Here is a 17,721-nt window from a genome sequence, read left to right as displayed (position 1 = left end):
GACTGGGCATTTTCTCTTGCGCCAGGAGACCCTGCATTGAGTAGTGTCGATGCGTTTTTCCTGGCGCTCGGATTGCTGTACGATGAGCCTAATTCAGTGGATCAGGCTGAGAAAAATTTGCTGGCTTTGTTCCAGGGTCAGGATGATATAGAAGTATATTGTCAGAAATTTAGGAAATGGTCAGTACTCACTCAGTGGAATGAATCTGCGCTGGCAGCTTTGTTCAGAAAGGGTATCTCTGAGGCTCTTAAGGATGTCATGGTGGGATTTCCTATGCCTGCTGGTTTGAATGAGTCTTTGTCTTTGGCCATTCAGATCGGTCGACGCTTGCGCGAGCGTAAATCTGTGCACCATTTGGCGGTACTGCCTGAGGTTAAACCTGAGCCTATGCAGTGCGATAGGACTATGACTAGAGTTGAACGGCAGGAATACAGACGTCTGAATGGTCTGTGTTTCTACTGTGGTGATTCCACTCATGCTATTTCTGATTGTCCTAAGCGCACTAAGCGGTCCGCTAGGTCTGCCGTCATTGGTACTGTACAGTCCAAATTCCTTCTGTCCATTACCTTGATATGCTCTTTGTCGTCGTTTTCTGTCATGGCGTTTGTGGATTCGGGCGCTGCCCTGAATTTGATGGATTTGGATTATGCTAAACGTTGTGGGTTTTTCTTGGAGCCGTTGCGGTGTCCTATTCCATTGAGAGGAATTGATGCTACACCTTTGGCCAAGAATAAACCTCAATACTGGGCCCAGCTGACCATGTGCATGGCTCCTGCACATCAGGAAGTTATTCGCTTTCTGGTGTTGCATAATCTGCATGATGTGGTCGTGTTGGGGTTGCCATGGCTACAAACCCATAATCCAGTATTGGATTGGAATTCCATGTCGGTATCCAGCTGGGGTTGTCAGGGGGTACATGGTGATGTTCCATTTTTGTCGATTTCGTCATCCACCCCTTCTGAGGTCCCAGAGTTCTTGTCTGATTATCAGGATGTATTTGACGAGCCCAAGTCCGATGCTCTACCTCCGCATAGGGATTGTGATTGTGCTATCAATTTGATTCCTGGTAGTAAATTCCCTAAAGGTCGATTATTTAATTTATCCATGCCCGAACACGCCGCTATGCGCAGTTATGTGAAGGAATCCCTGGAGAAGGGACATATTCGCCCATCGTCATCACCACTGGGAGCAGGGTTCTTCTTTGTAGCCAAGAAGGATGGTTCGCTGAGACCGTGTATTGATTACCGCCTTCTTAATAAGATCACTGTTAAATTTCAGTATCCCTTGCCATTGTTATCTGACTTGTTTGCTCGGATTAAGGGGGCTAGGTTGGTTCACTAAGATAGATCTTCGTGGTGCGTATAATCTGGTGAGAATCAGGCAAGGAGATGAATGGAAAACTGCATTCAATACGCCCGAGGGTCATTTTGAGTATCTAGTGATGCCGTTCGGACTTGCCAATGCTCCATCTGTGTTTCAGTCTTTTATGCATGACATCTTCCGTGAGTATCTGGATAAATTCCTGATTGTTTACTTGGATGACATTTTGATCTTCTCAGATGATTGGGAGTCTCATGTGAAGCAGGTCAGAATGGTTTTTCAGGTCCTGCGTGCTAACTCTTTGTTTGTGAAGGGATCAAAGTGTCTCTTCGGTGTGCAGAAAGTTTCATTTTTGGGGTTCATCTTTACCCCTTCTACTATCGAGATGGATCCAGTTAAGGTCCAAGCCATCCAGGATTGGATTCAGCCGACATCTCTGAAAAGTCTGCAAAAGTTCCTGGGCTTTGCTAATTTTTATCGTCGCTTCATCTGCAATTTTTCTAGCATTGCCAAACCATTGACCGATTTGACCAAGAAGGGTGCTGATTTGGTTAATTGGTCTTCTGCTGCTGTGGAAGCTTTTCAGGAGTTGAAGCGTCGTTTTTGTTCTGCCCCTGTGTTGTGTCAGCCAGATGTTTCTCTTCCGTTCCAGGTCGAGGTTGATGCTTCTGAGATTGGAGCAGGGGCGGTTTTGTCACAGAGAGGTTCTGATTGCTCAGTGATGAAACCATGTGCTTTCTTTTCCAGGAAGTTTTCGCCCGCTGAGCGTAATTATGATGTGGGCAATCGAGAGTTGCTGGCCATGAAGTGGGCATTCGAGGAGTGGCGTCATTGGCTTGAAGGAGCTAAGCATCGCGTGGTGGTATTGACTGATCATAAGAACTTGACTTATCTCGAGTCTGCCAAGCGCTTGAATCCTAGACAGGCCCGTTGGTCGTTATTTTTTGCCCGCTTCGACTTTGTGATTTCGTACCTTCCGGGCTCTAAAAATGTGAAGGCGGATGCTCTGTCTAGGAGTTTTGTGCCCGACTCTCCGGGTTTATCTGAGCCAGCGGGTATCCTCAAGGAAGGAGTCATTGTGTCTGCCATCTCCCCTGATTTGCGGCGGGTGCTGCAAAAGTTTCAGGCGAATAAACCTGATCGTTGTCCAGCAGAGAAACTGTTCGTCCCTGATAGGTGGACTAATAAACTTATCTCTGAACTTCATTGTTCGGTGTTGGCTGGTCATCCTGGAATCTTTGGTACCAGAGAGTTAGTGGCTAGATCCTTCTGGTGGCCATCTCTGTCACGGGATGTACGTACTTTTGTGCAGTCCTGTGGGATTTGTGCTAGGGCTAAGCCCTGCTGTTCTCGTGCCAGTGGGTTTCTTTTGCCCTTGCCAGTCCCAAAGAGGCCTTGGACACATATTTCGATGGATTTCATTTCTGACCTTCCCGTTTCTCAAAAGATGTCAGTCATTTGGGTGGTCTGTGATCGCTTTTCTAAAATGGTCCATCTGGTGCCCTTGGCTAAGTTGCCTTCCTCCTCTGATTTGGTACCTTTGTTCTTTCAGCATGTGGTTCGGTTGCATGGCATTCCTGAGAATATTGTTTCTGACAGAGGTTCCCAGTTTGTTTCAAGGTTTTGGCGAGCCTTTTGTGGTAGGATGGGCATTGACCTATCCTTTTCCTCGGCTTTCCATCCTCAGACTAATGGCCAGACCGAACGAACCAATCAGACCTTGGAAACATATCTGAGATGTTTTGTTTCTGCAGACCAGGATGATTGGGTGTCCTTTTTGCCGTTGGCTGAGTTCGCCCTTAATAATCGGGCCAGCTCGGCTACCTTGGTTTCTCCATTTTTTTGCAATTCTGGGTTCCATCCTCGTTTCTCTTCAGGACAGGTTGAGTCTTCGGACTGTCCTGGTGTGGATTCTGTGGTGGATAGGTTGCAGCAGATCTGGACTCAGGTAGTGGACAATTTGATCTTGTCCCAGGAGAAAGCTCAACTTTTCGCTAAATCGCAGACGCCGTGTGGGTCCCCGACTTCGTGTTGGGGATCTGGTTTGGTTATCTTCTCGTCATATTCCTATGAAGGTTTCCTCTCCTAAATTTAAACCTCGTTTTATTGGTCCGTATAGGATTTCTGAGGTTCTCAATCCTGTGTCTTTTCGTTTGACCCTCCCAGACTCCTTTTCCATACATAATGTATTCCATAGGTCGTTGTTGCGGAGATACGTGGCACCTATGGTTCCATCTGTTGAGCCTCCTGCCCCGGTTTTGGTGGAGGGGGAATTGGAGTATATTGTGGAGAAGATTTTGGATTCTCGTGTTTCTAGACGGAAACTCCAGTATCTGGTTAAATGGAAGGGTTATGCTCAGGAAGATAATTCCTGGGTTTTTGCCTCTGATGTTCATGCTTCCGATCTTGTTCGTGCCTTTCATGCGGCTCATCCTGGTCGGCCTGGGGGCTCTGGTGAGGGTTCGGTGACCCCTCCTCAAGGGGGGGTACTGTTGTGAATTCTGTGGCTGAATTCACTCCTGTGGTCACAAGTGGTACTGCAGCTTCTGAGCTTCCTCCCTCAGGTGTTCTGGTGAGCTCGTTAACTGCTTCATTACTTAACTCCGCCTGATGCTGCTATCCTTGCTCCTTGTCAATGTTTCAGTGTTGGATCTGAGCTTCTCCTGATTGTTCCTGTGACCTGCTGCTCTGTATAGCTAAGTGCTTTTTGCTTTTTTGTTGCTTTTTTTCTGTCCAGCTTGTCTTTTGTTTTGCTGGAAGCTCTGAGACGCAAAGGGTGTACCGCCGTGCCGTTAGTTCGGCACGGTGGTTTTTTTTTGCCCCCTTTGCGTGGTTTTGCTTTAGGGTTTTTGGTAGACTGCAAAGTTCGCTTTACTGTCCTCGCTCTGTCCTAGAATATCGGGCCCCACTTTGCTGAATCTATTTCATCCCTACGTTTTGTCTTTTCATCTTACTCACAGTCATTATATGTGGGGGGCTGCCTTTTCCTTTGGGGAATTTCTCTGGGGCAAGTCAGGCCTATTTTTCTATCTTCAGGCTAGCTAGTTTCTTAGGCTGTGCCGAGTTGCCTAGGTAGTTGTTAGGCGCAATCCACAGCCGCTTTTAGTTGTGTTTAGGATAGGATCAGGTGTGCAGTCTACAGAGTTTCCACGTCTCAGAGCTCGTTCTTGTATTTTTGGGTATTTGTCAGATCACTGTGTGCGCTCTGATCGCTAAGCACACTGTGTTTCTGGATTGCCTTCATAACACCTGTCATTAGCAAACATAACACCAGACATCACATGCTTACAGGAAACCCACTTCTCTAAAACTTCTAGCCCTAAATACTTTGACTCCAACTACTCTCGTTTTTATCTGGCGGCATGGGAGTGTAAGACTAGAGGCGTAGCCATACTACTTAAAAATAGGCTACCATTTCAGGTGGAGGGCACAGTTGAGGACCCGGAGGGCAGATTCATTATCATATATGGTAACAAAGCATCTGCATAATAAACAGTTACATGCCCACTGCAACTCAAACGCTAGTATTTATATCAATACTATCTAAGATATCGGTAATCTACTATCAACATTTGATCTGGTGTGGGGACTTTAACTTCACTTTGAACCCCGCTCTTGACTGCACTGCAGCAAAGCGATCAGACATATCAAAGAGAGACAGACGAAGGATAATTAAATTGATGAGTGAGAATAGACTAGTCGATGTATGGAGGGAGACGAATGGTTCCACAAAAGGATATACCTTTTTGTCTACTGTACATAAAACTTACTCAAGAATAGACTTACACATAACCACAGCAAACACATTGCCGGGGGTTCTGTTCTCTCGCCATGTTCCGTCCTCTTGGTCGGATCACGATGCAGTCCTCTCAGTATTCAAGTTTAACATAAGCACATCTAAACTGTTCAGATGGTGGCTAAATAACTCTCTATTCACAGACCCAGAAATAGCGGCGACCATCAGCAATGAACTTAAGCTCTACTTTCAAATGAACGTTAATGAAGAGTCATCCCCGGGAAACATATGGCTAGCGCATAAGAAATATATCACGGGCACCATAATTAAGCTGGCAACAGCTAGGAAAAAAAACAGATCGGAATTACAAACCAAACTAGAAAACAAATTACTAAATGTTGAACAAGCAAACCAGCAGTCCTCTTCACGGTATCTAATCAAGCAGATACAAGACGTCAAACTCCAGTTAAATACCGTCCTCACACATAGAACAGAACGTGCCCTAGCATGGACAAGGGCCTCTTTTTATAGACTGGCAAACAAGCCAAGCAAATTACAAGCACGACAATTGCGCCAAAAAGAGTCCTTAAATACTATCCACTCAATCAAAAATAGTAACGGACATGTCTCTGCCCATCCTGAAGATATCTATAGTGAGTTCCATAATTTTTATCAAAATTTATACTCATCACCTAAGTCCCCTCCCCCGCATTCTCTGCAAACCTTCCTACAACACCTATCACTCCCTAAACTTAATGAATCTTCTTCCCAATTACTGCAGGCTGAGATATCAAACGAAGATGTGGAGCTAATAATCCAAAAACTGAAAACTGATAAAGCCCCTGGGCCTGACGGTCTTACAGCGCCATACTATAAAAAATTTAAAGAAACTCTCACGCCACGCATTACAAAATTCTGTAATGCACTTTTAAATGGTACCCAAATGCCCCCAGAATTCTATATAGCTCATGTTGCAGTGATTCCCAAACCCAAAAAGGATCACCTGTTAACTAAAAATTACCGACCTATCTCGTTACTTAATGTTGACTTAAATATATTCACATCCATTATTACAGATAGAATCAACAAAGTACTCCCTTCCCTTGTACACAGAGACCAAGTAGATTTTATACCGAGGAGACAGGGGCCGGATAATATAAGACGTAACCTAGATATAATACACTCAGCAACCAATTCTCAGCGGCCTACTATGCTTCTAGCCTTAGACATTGAAAAGGCTTTTGACTCAGTGTCATGGCCATACCTTTTCAAAGTACTATCTTTGTTCGGTCTGCCCCACAAACTAGTCAATTGCCTAACTTTACTATACGATAAACCAACTGCATATCTTAAGCTCCCGTCGCTGCAACCCTCCCCAATAAACATAATGAGAGGAACTAGACAGGGATGCCCTCATTCGCCAGTTCTGTTCGCCTTGGCAATGGAACCTCTCGCTGAAGCCATAAGGAAAAACCCTGACATCTTAGGACCTGCTGAGCTGGGCGATCAATATAAAGTTAGTCTGTTTGCCGACGATTTGCTTCTAACCCTCACTAACCCCCATACCACCCTTCCAAATTTATTCTCACTACTTCGCGACTTTGAGTCGGTATCAGGGCTTAAAATAAATATAGATAAGTCAGAGGCCCTCTTCCTGAACACATCTGAAAAAGATCAAGCATATCTAGTGTCGCAATTTGGATTTGAAAAAAAAAAAGAACACTACCTAACCTATTTGGGGATTAACCTTACGTCTAGCAGATCTACCTTACATAAATGGAACTATACCCCCCTTATAAAGAATTTTCAACGAGATCTGACTAAATGGTCGTCGCTGACACTTTCATGGCTAGGCAGAATAAACGCCATAAAAATGGTCTCTCTCCCAAGGTTTCTATACCTGTTCCGCTCCCTCCCCATTCCAGTTCCCTCGAGAGTATTACGCGATATACACTCTATGGTTTCCAAATTTATATGGCAGGGGAAAAAGCCTAGGATCAAACAACAGATCATGTTTATTCACCGAAAAAAAAGGAGGATTCTCCTTACCTAATTTCATAAATTATTTTAAAGCGGCCCAGATTGCCCAGCTAACCAGAATATGCTCAACTGCAGATAAACCTAGATGGGTCCAACTGGAGTCATTCTCATTGAAACCTTACTCTCTGATGGGCCTGCTGTGGACTGAAGCTAAGCTCCCTAAACATATCGGTAATATCTCGCCTTTCGCGGCTCAGTCTCTGCTCCTCTGGAGGAAGGAGAGGTTTAAGAATGAGCTGCAAACCAAGAACACGCCACTAAATTCATTATTTTGCAACCCAATCTTCCCCCCGGGTCTTGATCCCCAACCCTTTTCCTGGTGGATTCTGAGAGGAATAACTACAATAAAACATCTCTGCTTCCCGTTAAACATAGTCCTATCTAAACAGGAGTTCATTCAAAAGTATGACCCGCCAGTCCGAGAAGCATTCCGTATTAACCAAATCTTTGATTTTGTTAGAAAGAGTGTACCGGGTGGGAGGCCTTTCCGAATCACTGGATTTGAACAAAAATGTTCAAGTGATCCACTGGGCGGGGGGGGAAGGGGGGTTATCTCTTATTTATACTCTTCCTTTGCTATTATACAAGAGGAGAAAAAGCTTAGATTTATGCAACAGTGGGAAGAGGATCTGGGGTTTGACATCTCGCTGAGGGAATGGCAGAGCTGTTGTAACGCCTTATCAAGAGGCTCCCACAAGGTATCTCTAGTTGAATCTTCCCTCAGAGTTTTACATAGAACATACCTGGTCCCTACGAGGCTGCATGCCATATATCCTCAGGTTTCTGACAAATGTTTTAGAGGTTGTGACGCACCTGGAGATATGGTCACATATGGTGGACCTGCCCGGTGGTGACTGATCTATGGCGGGAGTTAAAGCTCTTGGTGGATAGGATGTATGGAAAAGAGACACCAATGAACCCATTGACCTTCCTCCTGGGATTAAAACCGCAGGGATTATCCAAAAATTTACACAGACTGGTGGTCCTATTGGGAATGGCGACCAAAATACATATAGCGTCAAAATGGAGGTCTCCTTCATTATCTCTTGTCAAAGATAGAATGAACACTATCATGATATATGAGCGCATCCAAGCGACGAGAACTGATAACTGGAATTCCTTTTTTCAAATCTGGTCGCCATGGCTGGAACTACATCCGGATGATCAAATGAAGTTAGCTCTCACCCTTTCTCCGTGAGGCGTTGACTCCTTTCTTCCTCTTTGATGGACTGAGGATACCTGATCTGGCCGGTGTTGATGTCCGACTGATATTTGTTGATATGAGAGAAATTTTTTGTAATATCGTAGAGTGGTTTTATATTGTTCATGATCTTGAGCTTATCCCCTTTTGTTTCTGTCTTGTCTTAAATTAATCAACATTTATAACTCCCTCATATAATACCATGTTATTGTTGATATTTATGTGATTTCTGTACATTCAATACTCCTATGTTGGGAGATCTTTGTGATATCTTTCAAATAAAAATTATTGAAACAAAAAAAACGAAAACCTGTGTGCAAGTGACAATTGTACCTAGATGAAGTTGTGCAGTTTAGAAAAACAAAGGGCGGTCACAGCAATTATTGATGCGATTTCTCTTTTGTTCATTGAAACAAAATAAACCGTCAACACTTCTATTTTTTTTAAAGAATTCTCAATTTACAGAATTTTTTCCACACCTGCTTTCACAATGCTACATTAGCTTCATTTGGTTATGAGAGGCTTATCAAATATTTAATTTTTTTTGTAGATATATCAAGATAAACATGAAAAAGGACTTATTAGCTAATTCATGTTACCCTGCAGTCCTCGACACTTGGGTTGTCAAACTTCAGAGTAGACTGCTAGAATAGTAGATAGAAAATAAGACAAGCAGATATGAGAGAGATATACGACATCAGTAGATATGACGGATAGATAGGAGAGTACCAGTCTGTGACATACTGGAGCGGGTGTGCAAATAAACACATTTCATCTAAAGTTGAATGAAACTTTCCAGTTCTCTCTCTATCTGAAATTCTACCGAACTGCAGAAAGAAGTTTGTACACAATTCCTGGAAGAATGGCGTAACTTGTTCCTGGATGACGAGACCTCTACGTTCTATGCTGTGCACCCTATGTAAGCAGCAGGAATGTTATAAACATATGCCAGCACTGGGTGAACATTAACACTTCAGGAACATTTCGTACCAAAAAATACACAGCAAAAATAAAACCTTTGATTAGTTTGTCAAATTCCTAAAATGCATTTTTTTTTTTTTTTTTTTCGGGGGTGAGAGATTATGCAGGAAAGGCATTTAAATAAACTATGCGTATTCACCAATTTCTCAGCCGGCTTTACAGACCCCTGCATAGCAAATTCTGCCATATTAAGCAATAATACAAGTCCTGCCACATAGTAATGTTGTCACAGAGAATGCAGAAAAATGTGGCTTACATTATATTGGGGGAGTGATGATGCATCTGGCTTCACAGTATACATGCATTTGTTTTGCCATAGGGACAACCTTTTTCTATATGCCCCATTAGGGCATATAGATTTCAGAAACCCCTTCCTTTCACCACCCTGAGAGGAGAGTTACAAATAAGCGGTGCCTCACACCCAGAGTTTAAGCTGGCCATGCACATTAGACGTCCGTCAAACGAAGCATCATTTGGCCATCTAATGTGTATGGGCAATTTAGGATCCCCATAGTGCCCAACTTATTAGTGGCACTGTGCTCAGGTTCGTTCGGCCAACAGTCATTTCAGACAACTCTCCAATACACAGAGGCGCACGTTTGTTTCTCACTGATGTGTCGGCTGTCAGCTTATCTCCCCGAGTATAATGCAATCCACATAATAAAACCGGCCATGCGTGATCAACATCAATCCCGATCGTCAGTTAGCCAGAGACCCCATTCACATTAGACCGTTGACCAAACGCGTTACAATCAGTGGGTATTGAGGCCTTTAGGCATTTCATGATCATCTATTACATAGGGGCAGCCATCAATGCAAGCAGATGCCAGATATTCTGAATTACTTGACAGAGATAGGTAGATATAGATATATATATATATATATATATATATATACACACACATGCACACATTACCATTCAAAAGTTTAGGGTCACGTAGCAATTTCCAAAGCAGTTATTCCAATGAACCTAACATTAACCCCTTAAGCCCCGAGGGTGGTTTGCACGTTAATGACCGGGCCAATTTTTACAATTCTGACCACTGTCCCTTTATGAGGTTATAACTCTGGAACGCTTCAACGGATCTTGGCGATTCTGACACTGTTTTCTCGTGAGATATTGTACTTCATGTTAGTGGTAAAATTTATTCGATATAACTTGCGTTTATTTGAGAGAAAAAATGGAAATTTGGCGAAAATTTTGAAAATTTCGCAATTTTCCAACTTTGAATTTTTATGCCCTTAAATCACAGAGATATGTCATGCAAAATACTTAATAAGTAACATTTCCCACATGTCTACTTTACATCAGCACAATTTTGGAACCAAAATTTTTCTTTGTTAGGGAGTTATAAGGGTTAAAAGTTGACCAGCAATTTCTCATTTTTACAACACCATTTTTTTTTTTAGGGACCACACCTCATTTGAAGTCATTTTGAGGGGTCTATATGATAGAAAATAACCAAGTGTGACACCATTCTAAAAACTGCACCCCTCAAGGTGCTCAAAACCACATTCAATAAGTGTATTAACCCTTCAGGTGTTTTACAGGAATTTTTGGAATGTTTGAAAAATAGTTAAATGTTCATTTTTATTTAAACAAAATTTATTTCAGCTCCAATTTGTTTTATTTTACCAAGGGTAACAGGAGAAAATGGACCCCCAAAGTTGTTGTACAATTTGTCCTGAGTACGCTGATACCCCATATGTGGGGGTAAACCACTGTTTGGGCGCATGGCAGAGCTCGGAAGGGAAGGAGCGCCATTTGACTTTTCAATGCAAAATTGACTGGAATTGAGATGGGACGCCATGTTGCGTTTGGAGAGCCCCTGATGTGCCTAAACATTGAAACCCCCCACAAGTGACACCATTTTGGAAAGTAGACCCCTTAAGGAACTTATCTAGATGTGTTTTGAGAGCTTTGAACCCCAAGTGTTTCACTACAGTTTATAACGCAGAGCCGTGAAAATAAAAATTCTATTTTTTTTTCCCACAAAAATGATTTTTTAGTACCCAGTTTTGTATTTTCACAAGGGTAACAGGATAAATTGGACCCCAAAAGTTGTTGTCCAATTTGTCCAGAGTACGTTGATACCCCATATGTGGGGGGGGGAACCACTGTTTGGGCGCATGGCAGAGCTCGGAAGGGAAGGAGCGCCATTTGGAATACAGACTTAGATGGATTGGTCTGCAGGCGTCACGTTACATTTGCAGAGCCCCTGATGTACCCAAACAGTACAAACCCCCCACAAGTGACCCCATATTGGAAACTAGACCTCCCAAGGAACTTATCTAGATGTGTTGTGAGAACTTTGAACCCCCAAGTGTTTCACTGCAGTTTAAAACGCAAATCCGTGAAAATAAAAAAATCTTTTTCCCACAAAAATGATGTTTAGCCCCCCAAATTTTTATTTTCCACAAGGATAACGAGAGAACTTGGACCCCAAAAGTTGTTGTCCAATTTGTCCTGAGTACGCGGATACCCCATATGTTGGGGTAAACCCCTGTTTGGGCGCACCGGAGAGCTCGGAAGGGAAGGAGAACTGTTTTACTTTTTCAACGCAGAATTGGCTGGAATTGAGATCGGACGCCATGTCGCGTTTGGAAAGCCCCTGATGTGCCTGAACAGTGGAAACTCCCCAATTCTACCTGAAACCCTAATCCAACAACACCTAATCCCAACGGTAAACCTAACCACACCCCTAACCCTGACACACCCCTAATTCTAATCCCAACCCTAATCCCAACCGTAAATGTAATCCAAACCCTAACCCTAATTTTAGCCCCAACCCTAACCCTAACTTTAGCTCCAACCCTAGCCCCAACCCTAACCCTAGCCCTAACCCCAACACTAGCCCTTATGGGAAAATGGAAATAAATAAATTTTTTTAATTTTATTATTTTTCCCTAACTAAAGGGGTGATGAAGGGGGGTTTGATTTACTTTTATAGCGTTTTTTATATCGGATTTTTATGATTGACAGCTGTCACACACTAAAAGACGCATTTTTATAGCAAAAAAGTTTTTGCGTCTCCACATTTTGAGACCTATAATTTTTCCATATTTTGGTCCACAGAGTCATGTGAGGTGTTGTTTTTTGCGGGACGAGTTGACGTTTTTATTGGTAACATTTTTGGACATGTGACAGTTTTTGATCACTTTTTATTCCGATTTTTGTGAGGCAGAATGACCAAAAACCAGCTATTCATGAATTTCTTTTGGGGGAGGCGTTTATACCGTTCTGCGTTTGGTAAAATTGATAAAGCAGTTTTATTCTTCGGGTCAGTATGATTACAGCGATATCTCATTTATATCATTTTTTTTATGCTTTGGCGCTTTTATACGCTAAAAGCTATGTTATAGAAAAAATAATTATTTATTAAATGGTTATTTACATCCGTCTTTTTGATCGCGTGTTATTCCACTTTTTGTTTGGCGGTATGATAGTAAAGCGTTGTTTTTTGGCTCGTTTTTTTTTTTCTTACGGTGTTCACTGAAGGGGTTAACTAGTGGGACAGTTTTATAGGTTGGGTTGTTACGGACGCGGCGATACTAAATATGAGTACTTTTATTGTTTTTTTGGTTTTTTTTAGATAAAGAAATGTATTTATGGGAATAATATTATTTTTTAATATATTTAGGAAATTTTTTTTTTTTTTTACACATGTGGAAATTTTTTTTTTTACTTTTTTACTTTGTCCTAGGGGGGGACATCACAGATCGTCGATCTGACAGTTTGCATAGCACTCTGTAAGATCGGCGATCTCACTCACAACGCTGCAGGCTTACCAGCGCCTGCAGTCAACCCGGAAGTACTCCCTGCAGGACCTGGATGCAGCCCCGCGGCCATTTTGGATCCGGGGACTGCAGGGAGAAGACGCTCTGTACAAGGTGAGTACATCACCTTGCACCGATCGTCTCAGGGAAGCACGCAGGGAGCCCCCTCCCTGCGCGATGCTTCCCTGTACCGCCAGCACACCGCGATCATGTTTGATCGCGGTGTGCCGGGGGTTAATGTGCCGGGAGCGCTCCGTGACCGCTCCTGGCACATAGTGCCGGATGTCAGCTGCGATAGTCAGCTGACACCCGGCCGCGATCGGCTGCGCTCCCCCCGTGAGCGCGGCCGATCGCTATGACGTACTATCCCGTCGGTGGGAATTAAGGCCCACCCCACCTCGACGGGATAGTACGTCATATGGGATTAAGGGGTTAAATGATTTACTAACCGTGTAAGAAGGCTAATGGATGGTTAGAATACCCTTGAAAACCCTTGTTCGAGTATGTTAGCACAGCTGAAAACAGTTTGGCTGATTAGAGAACCTATAAACCTGACCTTCCTTTGAGCTAGTTGAGAATCTGGAGCATTACATTTGTTGGTTCCATTAAGCTCTCAAAATGGCCACACAAAAAAAGAACTTTCATGTGAAACTCGACAGTCTATTCTTGTTCTTAGAAATGAAGGCTATTCCATGTGAGAAATTGCCAAGAAACTGAAGATTTCCTACGACGGTGTGTACTACTCCTTTCAGAGGGGAGCACAAACAGGCTCTAACCAGAATAGAAACAGAAGTGTGAGGCCCCGCTGCACAACTGAGCAACAAGACAAGTACATTAGAGTCTGGAGTTTGAGAAATCAATGCTTTATAGGTTCTCAACTGGCAGCTTTACTAAATAGTACACGCAAAACGCCAGTGTCAACATCTACAGTGAACAGGTGACTCTGGGATGCTGGCCTTCAGGGCAGAGTGGCAAAGAAAAAGCCATATCTGAGACTGGCTAATAAAAGGAAAAGATTAATATGGGCAAAAAAAACACAGACATTGGACAGAGGAAGACTGGAAAAAATTGTTATGGACAGACGAATCCAAGTTTGAGGTGTTGGGATCATACAGAAGAACATTTGTGCGACGCAGAACAACTGAAAAGATGCTGGAAGAGTGCCTGACGCCATGTGTCAAGCATGGTGGAGGTTATGTGATGTCTGGGGTTGCTTTGGTGCTGGTAAAGTGGGAGATTTGTACAAGGTAAAAGGGATTTTGAATAAGGAATGCCATCACTCCGTTTTGCAACGCCATGCCATACCCTGTGGACAGCGCTTGATTGGAGCCAATTTCATCTTACAACAGGACAATGACCCAAAGCACACCTCCAAATTATGCAAGAACTATTTAGGCAAGAAGCAGGCAGCTGGTATTCCATCTGTAATGGAGTGGCCAGCGCAGTCACCAGATCTCAACCCCATTGAGGTACGCGAAAAGTGCCCATCAAGCCAAACCAACTTGTGGGAGGGGCAAAGGGAGCATTCTTTGACGAATGCAAAGTTTGAAGGAGAAAATTATTATTTCAATTAAAAAATTTTTTTTTGAACCCTTACAATGTCTGGACTAGATTTTCAATTCATTTGGCAACGCATTTGATTAATAAAAGTATAAGTTATCATGGAAAACACAAAATTGTCTGGGTGACCCTAAACTTTTGAACGGTAGTGTGTGTATGTGTGTGTGTGTGTGTGTGTGTGTGTGTGTGTGTGTGTGTGTGTGTGTGTGTGTGTGTGTGTGTGTGTGTGCGCGCATGTATACACACACACACACACACATATATACACACACACAAAACTGAGAAGTAATCATACAAAATCTAGTTTTCTCAGATCAAGTTTCTGAAATATATTATGTTTCAGCTCTGCATATTCAGTTACCAAGTACAGGAGTGTTGGGTGATGCACAGGTAAATCTACAGATGCCGTAGTCTATCTGATGATACAATTGTTCTGCGCAGTCACTTACCTTCCTTCTCTGGTAATACCATTGCCATTGGTTGGAAGTGTTATAGCGTCAATGGCACTCTCAATTTGCAGGAGGGCTCCTAGGATGGAAAAAAAAACCATACAGTAATGTAAAGACATATCGAGCTTATGTTATGCAACTATCCTCTCCAGAGAGGAAAAGGACTAGGACTTCAGTGCCAACTATTGTGGGTACGAATCCTAAAAGTCAATATCGATCCTTTAACGAGCCTTGCCATATGACTTAGCATTGCATGGCCTATAACATCTGATGGACCTTGATGCAAAAGTTGGACCTGGTCCCCTCAACCCCCCTCGCATGTTGGTCAGATGTATGAGTCCTTGTAGTTTTGCAAATACTATAAGGACATGTGTGTTATCCCCAGTCCCTCTTTATGTAGTATGGGCCCTTTCCTGGTATATACAGTTGTGCTCAAAAGCTTACATACCCCGGCAGAATTTTTGCTTTCTTGGCTTCTTTTTCAGAGAATATGAATGATGACCCCAAAACTTTTTCTCCACTCATGGTTAGTGGTTGGGTGAAGCTATTTATTGTCAAACTACTGTATTTTCTCTTTTTAAATCAGAATGACAACCCAAAACATCCAAATGACCCTGATCATAAGTTTACATACCCTGGTGACTTTGGCCTGATAACATGCACAGAAGTTGACATAAATGGGTTTGAATGGCTACTAAAAGTAACATCCTCACTTGTGACCTGTTTGCTTGTTATCAGTGTGCATAAAAGCTGAGTGAGATTCTGGGATCCAGACAGACTCTAGCATCTTTCATCCAGCCACTGAAGTTTCTGGACAATGAGTCATGAGGAAAGCTTAAGAATTGTCAACGGATCTACGGGAAAAGGTAGTTGAACTGTATAAAACAGGAAAGGGATACAAAAAGATATCCAAGGAATTGATAATGCCAGTTAGCAGAATACAAACTGTGATTAACAAATGAAAAAACCAGCGGCTCTGTAAAAACAAAACCACGGTAAGGTAGACCAACAAAAATTTCATCCACAACTGTCAGGAAAATTGTTCAGGATGCAAAGAAAAACCCACAAATAACATCAACTGAAATACAGGACTCTCTGAATACTAGCGGTGTGGCTGTTTCAAGATGCACAATAAGGAGGCACTTGAAGAAAAATGGGCTGCATGGTTGAGTCGCCAGATGAAAGCCATTACTGCTCAAAGTATCTCACCTACAATACGCAAAACAGCACAGAGAAAAGCCTCAAAACTTCTGGAACAAGGTAATTTGGAGTGATGAGACCAAGATTTAACTTTTTGGTCATAACCATAACATTACTTTTGGAGAGATGTCAACAAGGCCTATGATGAAAGGAACACCATTCCTACTGTAAAGCACAGAGGTGGATCACAAATGTTTTGGGGATGTGTGAGCTACAAAGGCACAGGAAACTTGGTCAAAGTTGAAGGAAAGATGAATGCAGCATGTTATCAGCAAATACTGGAGGCAAATTTGCTCTCATCTGCCCGGAAGCTGCGCATGGGACGTACTTAGACGTTCCAAGATGACAACAATCCAAAACACAAAGCCAAGTCGACCTGTCATTGGCTATAGTAGAACAAAGTGAAGGTTCTGTAGTGGCCATCTCAGTCTCCTGACCTCACTATCATTGAGCCACTTTGGGGAGATCTCAAGGGCGCAGTTCATGCTAGACAGCCCAGGAATTTACAGGAACTGGAGGCTTTTGACCAAGAAGAGTGGGCAGCTTTACCATCTGATAAAATAAAGAAACTACTTATTTTATTTGTTTGTTTTGTCATTGAAAGTTTGATTTTTTTCATTGATATTGTGAATGATAATGTGTTGGATTACTCTGATTTTACACTGCAATGTCACATGTCTGTTATATTATTTTGTGGAATCTTTCAATAAAAAGAGTTTAAAAAAATAAATAAAATAAAGAACTTCATCCACAACTACCACAAAAGACTTCAAGCTGTCATTGATGTTAGAGGGGGCAATACACGGTATTAAGAAATGGTGTATGTAAACTTTTGATCAGGGTCATTTGGATGTTTTGGGTTGTCATTATGATTTAAAAAGAGAAAACACAGTTTTACAATAAATGGCTTTACCCAACCACTAGCCATGAGTGGAGAAAACGTTTTGGTGTTATCATTCATATTCTCTGAAAAAAGACTAAGAAAGCAAAAATTCTGCTGGGGTATGTACACTTTTGAGCACAACTGTATGTCCCCCATCCTAGTATAGAGGTCTCAGATTCTGGCACATATATGTCCACATCTTGAGCCCATCTGGGTATATATGTTTCCCATCCTGGTATATATGTCCCCCATCTGAGCCCATCCTGGTATATATGTCCCCTATCTGGGCTCATCCTGGTATATACAGCTCCGGCAAAAATAAGAGACCACTGCAAAGTTTTATAAAAAATCAGCTTCTCTACATGTCTGACAGTCATTCCATTCCAGTGTTAGTTGAATTCCAACCAGAGTACACCTCATTCTACTTAATGTGCTTCTGATTAGGTAATCACATAAACCAAATCTTATTTAACGAAGGAAAGTATGAAAAACACTGCTGTGGCGTTCACAATTTTCTTGCAACAGGACAAGCTGGATGGCAAAACAAGTGCTAGTAATGTCCCAAAAGTAATAG

General features: G+C 42.5%; 1 protein-coding gene across 6 annotated transcripts in view; it reads right to left on the bottom strand.

The window, feature by feature from the left end:
* The window catches only part of RTEL1 (regulator of telomere elongation helicase 1), a 201,596-nt gene that overhangs the window by 131,125 nt on the left and 52,750 nt on the right, over positions 1-17,721 (bottom strand). For all 6 annotated transcript variants that reach the window (XM_069751061.1, XM_069751063.1, XM_069751062.1 and 3 more), the window contains one exon: positions 15,065-15,143. In XM_069751061.1, the coding sequence (XP_069607162.1) occupies positions 15,065-15,143 (79 nt within the window). The remainder of the gene's footprint in view (positions 1-15,064; positions 15,144-17,721) is intronic.

Source organism: Ranitomeya imitator, chromosome 2 (assembly GCF_032444005.1).
Source record: "Ranitomeya imitator isolate aRanImi1 chromosome 2, aRanImi1.pri, whole genome shotgun sequence".
NCBI classification, from domain to species: Eukaryota; Metazoa; Chordata; class Amphibia; order Anura; family Dendrobatidae; genus Ranitomeya; species Ranitomeya imitator.
The sequence above is the reverse complement of the archived record's forward strand: the minus strand, read 5'-3'. Positions and strand labels throughout refer to the sequence as shown.